General features: G+C 35.2%; 1 protein-coding gene across 1 annotated transcript in view; it reads right to left on the bottom strand.

Annotated features, from left to right (window-relative positions):
* Positions 1–1,206: 1,206 nt before the first annotated feature.
* Positions 1,207–7,231, bottom strand: part of GADL1 (GAD like acidic amino acid decarboxylase 1) — a 330,433-nt gene continuing 324,408 nt past the window's right edge. The window contains exon 15 of the mRNA XM_089690797.1: positions 1,207–3,285. Coding sequence (XP_089546923.1) covers positions 3,112–3,285 — 174 coding nt within the window. The 3' untranslated portion in view covers positions 1,207–3,111. The remainder of the gene's footprint in view (positions 3,286–7,231) is intronic.

Here is a 7,231-nt window from a genome sequence, read left to right as displayed (position 1 = left end):
TAAAGAACATTCTTTTTTTATCAAATTGGGTAGGTAAAGTTCCACTTTAATTTGTGTTTTCTATATGTCTGGAGTTCAGTTGTCTCAACCGAGCATCATGCAAAAATCCTTGGATACGAATACAATGATCTTATGCAGGGGTTTTCCTACTGACTTTGCACTGATAAGCCTCTCAATTTCTAAAGTAACAATTTCCTTCTCACACTTTCTTTGCCCTATGGTAGTTGCAGATTTATCTTAAGTTCTATCTTCATTAGGCCATTGGAATTAACATAAACTTGCCTTCTTGGAGGTTTCATTTAAACCCCTCTCATCTCACAGTATATGTGGCATAGACTATTGTTCCGATATTTTGTGAATTTGTTGATAATCTGATGCACGTGCCTTTTTTAAATAGATAGATAGATAGATAAAGCATTACTGCTTTTGTACTTTCTCTGTAAGCTCATTTAAAATGGTGGTAAATTGCAGGCACCTGGTACTTGGTACCTACCAGTAACATTGATTATCTTACGTGTGTCTAAATCTAAAAGCACAAATATAATATATTTCACCAGTTCTTGGATGTAGTGGCTGTACTACAACTTTTTTGCTTCTTATTTTTACTTGGTAATCTTGTGAATAACAAACTTCTGTCCATTGGTGGCTATGCTCTTTTTCTGCACTGCATCTATGGGGGTAGCCATGGTTGTCACACAGACTGGACTTCAAATATGTCTGCCTTTGGTCATCTCCATTAGATGATGGATTGATGAGACTAGTTGTTTACACAATCAATTTCTGATTTTAGCATCCTTTTTTAGCTCCCTGGAAGTGAAAAGTACACTGCATTTCATGAACAATTAACAGGTATTTACTATACTGAATATGTTCTCAGCCTGAAAAAAATAAAACTAATGCAGCTACTACATCTAAGCACTTGTAAGCTGCAATATATGTAATGTTTGTTTTTGGGTTTACATACGCGTTAAATGTAATTGGGGAGGCCCTGGTTCTCCAGGCTACCCACAAGGTTTAAACATCTGCTATAGTCATAAATATTTCATATTGGCCACTGAGATTCTAATGTTGAACTCCAAACTGCTGGGGCTAATCTTAGGTAGCAGTTGAGGCTCTGTGTTCAGCCTTGACATCAGATGCAGACTTCTCCCAGGACACACAACAGTTGATCTGAAGATAAATAGTCACTTTTTAAGACCTGACAGGTTATCTTTAAATGCAACAATATTTAATGTAGTCAGCACACAACAAAAACATGAGTGAAAGACATTCATAGAAAGATTTCAAAACTTGTCATTATGAAAAAAAAAAAAAAAGATTAGGCATTATTTAACATTATTTAAACTAGCAGTGCCAACAGTCAATAAAGTTCACAACACTTTTTTTCTGTACAAATTAATTCACTATCAAAGACCTAATTATTTAGTATTAAAGAAAACATGTGATAAAGGTTTAATCAACTAATCAATCACATATGTATAATAATAAAATCATTGATTGTTTCAGGAGACAATTCAAGTTCATAACAAAAAGAAAAAATAAGAAACGTGATTACATTGTGAACAGAAAAATGAGTGTATAGTTAATTTGTTCTATAGGTAGACACAAACTATTTTTATTTCCTGAGTCTTTACATTTTTCATTCTCTTTATTCTGTAAAACTATTGCACGTCAGGCACAGTAAAAATAATTAAATTATCTCCACAATGCCTCCCCCCATGGAGAATCCCTTGCTCTTATTTATAGGAAAAGGTTAGCTTACAGTAATATTCACCTTATGCTACGGTCCAGTCAGTGATAGCAATCCTACTATAGGCCACATCCCATCCTGAAGATGTGGTCACTCGTCCTTTACTGATTACATGATAACATTTATGAAAATGTCATGAAAAAAAAAATGGTCAGACACTAGCATGTAGACAAAAAGCAGCTTGAAGGACGAGTTAGCACAACAGATATCAGCAGGGAGGAAGATCATAGAGTAAGGTCAGTTTTACTGTATGTTAGCCCATTCCCTTCAGAAAAAGACGAGCATTGCATTCTTTATTGTGGGAGGTGGATTCAATTTCAAGGTTTTTTTAAGATGATGGGAGTAAAGCTTTAATTCTGCTATATGTGAAAATATGTTTTCATTAAATATATACTGTATACTCCACCTAACTAATTTCAGTGGAATGGGGTTGGAAGGCGTACTGGATTAACTACTAAGGCCTGTGATGATGGGCTTGTGTTCACATCAAAACTGCTTCTCTCTCCATGCAAGTTTGGGGGAATACAAAAGCAGCACGAAGCAGGTCATATGCACTTGTTAATGAATTCCAAATGATCTCAGCAGCATCTCAAACTGATATCAAAAGCAAGCTCAAAGCCTATCCACACAGACCATCACTTACGCTTATTCCACCATTACCATAAAATGTTCATTGCAAAGCTTTGCATCATGTACTTCTACATCCAGCCACTCTGCCTATGAGGAGTGTGTATCAGAGAGTTTTATTATTCAAGGCATAGGGAAAATCCTCAGATCTTGAGCCCAGGCAAAATGACCAGAAGGTAAAACTGTTCTGTGCATGTTTGCTGCAACTGTAAGCAGATACAGTATAAGCTATATTTAAATGTGTTATATCCTAGCTGACCTTGGATGAAGATATCCTTTGATACTTTATGCATGCTTTAGATGATAGCTGGCATAGAATAAATACCTGAATATTCCAAAGGACAGCAGCATAATTATTTATGCTGCTGTCCTTTGGAATATTCATGTTACAATCAATTGACAGAAATGTGGATTTCGAAAAATTCCACGACGCTATAAACATTTGTGATTTGGCATGAACATACGATGAGGTATGTAGCAAAATGACCAAAATGTAACTGAAAGTAGACCATTAGGGTATAGCCTGTTTTATTCTACAAGCAGGGAATATAATGTAGTGCACAATTATTGTCTTTTGTTCTTGTATAGAATATTCTTGATTATGGTCAGGAAAATAATAATATTATGTAGCAGTCTAGCCTGCATCTATACTACAGTGTTTTTTAGTGTAAAATGCTGCAGTCTCTCTTTTGTCAAGCCATATAAGAGCAGCACATTGTGCTGCTGTACCACAGCTACAAGTCTTTGCCGAGCAGTTCAATCTCATTCAACACAAAGTCCATATCTTCACGGCTCACTTGGGGGCTGATGACAATGTGACGGAAGAAGTTGACTTTATCACGGTGTGGTTGATATCCCACCATCATGCTTCCTTTTCTCATCATCCTTTCTTTAATTATAGGTGCAACCTGAAAAAGATAAACCATTTAAAGTTAAAAAGGAAAATAAACTTTATACTTTTGTGTTATGCCACTGAATTTAAGGTGTAAAGATCATTCCATACAATAGCAATAATGGAGATCAGTGTTTGGTAGAGAGGAAGATTAAATCAACCACTAGTTTCTTGTAAGGAAATCTGGCAATGAGATTGATTTCTGAAAATTAGTTTCCAGTTCTGTCCCTATGCTGATTCCAATATAAAAGGCTCAGTCACAATGCTAGATTCTACATGTATTTTCAGTATATTACACTATGGAGAATGCAAAAGGAATACTGGAATGCCTGTTGATGTGCAAGAGTGGAGATATTTTTTTTCTGAGAGTGAACCTGAGCATCACCCCCTTTTGCCTGTAATAGTAATCCAGCATCTCTATTGCTGCTTAGATCACTTTTACTTTGCAGGGTATTGCCGGATCTAAAAAAAATTATACCTCCAGGTGCACTCTTCCTGGGTACATCCTATGGATAAGAAGTTCTTAAGGACAGTTATTTAATTTCATCCCAGGTAGGAAAAAATAAAAGCTTTGATTTAACACCCCAGTCCTTAAAAGTACAGTATAAATTTACCTTGCTCATCTATTACTTTATTCAGAGCGAAGAAAATATCTAGTGCTTGGAGAAACATAACACTTGCTTCATGTTAAAGTGCTAGGCCAATCAGTAAGCACCTGTGCTGCCACATGGAGAAATTTGATAGCCAGATGAGTATGGGGTAATGGGAAGGAGGAGAGTAATGTTGACATGTTACTTTGCTGTACATGGGAAAAGCAGACTTGTCTTGCATTTTCAAATTCCCCAGATGATTCAGAGAAAGGCAAAGAAGCCTTACAGAGAATGGTTAAACAACGTAAGGTGGCACAAGCATGTGAACGTTCATACAAAGTAGTGAGAGGACAACAACATTCGGAGAGCTCACTGGCTGTTCACAACAGACAGGGCTGCCTTTTCTAGTGGGTACCCAGCAGTTTATCAAAAAATAAAAAAACCAATGGACAAATCACCAAACCAAAGGATAAATAGTCCAATTCATTTATTGGTTTACACTAAATAACAGCCAACACGTTTTGGGGGTTAGAAATACTCCCAGTTCATTAAATAAATCTGATATTCCTTTATTTTCAGTTCTATGCATGTGTACATGTATGTGAGTATTTATGTATGCACATATATATGTACACATAAACAGTATATACAGAATCTATGTTATCCATAATATTCTATGATTGTTAGACTTATGATTATACCAGTCACATTTACATTTAAATTATAGTGTTTTGTTGTGGCCCTGATGGAGGAATTTTTTCCGGCCCCTGAAACACATTGGCTGTTTTTTAGTGTAAATCAGTAAATTAATTTGAACTCATTTATTCTTTGGTCTTGCACTCCTTCCACTGGTGCATGTTTTTTTCTGATAATTGGTAGGGCCTGTATAAGGTTTTTTCTAGAAATCCAGAGATCCTTGAAACCAGGAACTTTAGAAGAACCTGGGCTTGTTACTGCTAATTTCTTATGCCTCCTTATTGGTGCATTAACATTATGGAAAACCTCAAGATCACTAGTGAGGTATGTGCTGAAGAAAAAAAAGGGGGGTCATTTAACTTCAGTTCCCAAAGATGCGATCTACATAATGAAATACTCTAAATGTTGAGGTTCTGAGATTTGTGCTTTGTGGCTCTTGCACATTTAATTTTTTTCATTCTGTACAAATTCACTTGGAAAACAAACTTTCTTCTTTACCTCCCCTGGATCAGCACTCTGCTATGCTTTTATTAACATTATTATGTTTTTTGTAGAAGAAGCAATCAGATGATAAATCTGCTTTTACCACAACCGCAAAGACATCAGATTCCTAGAAATATTACTAGGATCAAAACAATGATTTACTATGCTGGAGCTTGACGTTTATTTCCAGTTTTGATTAAAAAAGTAATAAAATTACTTAGAAAAAAAACCCAAGAACATAATAACATACAGCTGTTTATACAATTTTAAAGAGCTTACAAAACAACAATGATCAATTAAGCAATGCCAAGCATTTCAAATCTCTGTGTTCATATAACATACTGAGTTTTACATTATTTAAAAAGTGATTCAGAAATGACTAATATGTTGATGGATAGATAATAGTGGAATTTACCGAATGACTTATTTTGTTGAAAAAAAGTCCTGAATATTTTACAAGATTGTCTTCTGAGATTTATAATAATGCATTTTACAAAGTATGTTGAATGTACTAGTCATTTATCACATGAGAAGCTGGCAGAAAATGCCTTGTATCATTAAGGAAAGCATGTTTAACACTTAACCAACACGAATAGATTAGCTGATTCAGAAGCAGGTATTTAGTTAAGAGGATGTTTGCCCTAGGCTAAGAGAAACCAAGGGAGTATTTTGTTTTTTTAGCATTCTTAAACTTGTACTTAAAATATATGTAAGCCATAACAGTGAACTTCTCATATTTGTTCCCTTTTGATTTGCTAAATATACCATTGAAAGTGTTTGGTTATATATTTTAATTACAGCAAAAAATACTGATTGCTCCAGTTAGAATTCTTGTCAGCTAATACTTTCCTGTTCTTTCTACCTCTGCTGACTGTTATCAGTTAACATTGTTTCCAGCTATTTGGTTAACTATAGAACATCTCCCCCTCCCATGTTATAGAGAAAAAGAAAGGTGGAGATGTTGTCACCCTAGGAAATGATGTGCGTTACTGGCAGGATCACCAAGTGAAAAAAAGAAAGAAAAACTGAAACAGTAAACAAATTCAGGCACCACATCTAAGGACTGATATCTATAAGACATATTTGCTCTTGGGTAAATGATAAAAATGATGATAAATGGCTTAAAATGATGTTTCATGGGAATGTGGATTGCAACCATTTTGGCAGTTTTTACAGTTTCTCTGTGTTTTACTATAGATATATAGATGAAAGAACTGTTTTGCAGGAATCACTGGGCCTGTTTGCTCTGAACGGGCAAATCCACACTTTAAGAAGATGGTTCTACTAAGTAAACTAAATTGCTCCAAAAAATAATTTACCAGTTCACCTGGCCATTGTAGAGTGTGCAGTGGACCCCTGAACCAGCCAGAATGACCAAAAATGATTACTGATTATGCTGTTTTCTAAGATCTGAAACTATTGGAAGAGAACAAATATTTTTTGTTTTTCAGTCTGGCATCCAGCACAGAATACCAGACCAAATAATTAATTAAATAAATAATAATTGTGAATTTGCAATCTTATCATTTACCACACGCCACCAGATTATTACTATTTCCCACACTGGGGCCATACAGATTCATCAGAATTAAAGAACTGTCTATATAATTTACCTATTCCCACCGCATTATTATTTTACTCTGCACTCCTTGTGGGACGGTTACTATGCTATACACCCATTAAGATCATTTTATATGGACTGCTAGTCAATTTGACATTTTTTATATATAATTTGTTCACATCACAGTGTATAAGTGTATATTGGAATTTATTATGCTTGCACATTGCACCTTATTCTAGCGCTGCACTATCTTTATTCATTGTTTATATCTATTGAGAAGGTTTGTGGTTCCTTTTTTGTGCATACAGCTGGTAAGCACTCGCTAAGCACTCATGTTTTATTTAGACCAAATAATTAGTTTATCCATACAGGATTTGTTACTTGGTGGCTTCAGCATTTTACTGCAGATATCTAGTCTTTTACTTCCGATATTCATACATCCTGGGGAAGCATGATTGTGTAAAATGCATCAGGTCATTTTCCTACTGTATAATATGAATAATTGAAAGTACAGTACGTAGCAATTGTACGTACAGATATGGACGCGGACATCCATGTTGCTAAAGGTCCTCCATCTTATGTCATTCTCACTCCAAATCAGTCCCCCCTCCTCTTTTTGTTGAATGGCATGT

This window comes from Staurois parvus, unplaced genomic scaffold (assembly GCF_062004578.1).
Source record: "Staurois parvus isolate SC_StPar_1 unplaced genomic scaffold, SC_StPar_1.0 ptg000021l, whole genome shotgun sequence".
NCBI lineage: Eukaryota > Metazoa > Chordata > Amphibia > Anura > Ranidae > Staurois > Staurois parvus.
Note: the sequence above shows the minus strand (reverse complement) of the source record. Positions and strands in the feature narration are given on the sequence as shown.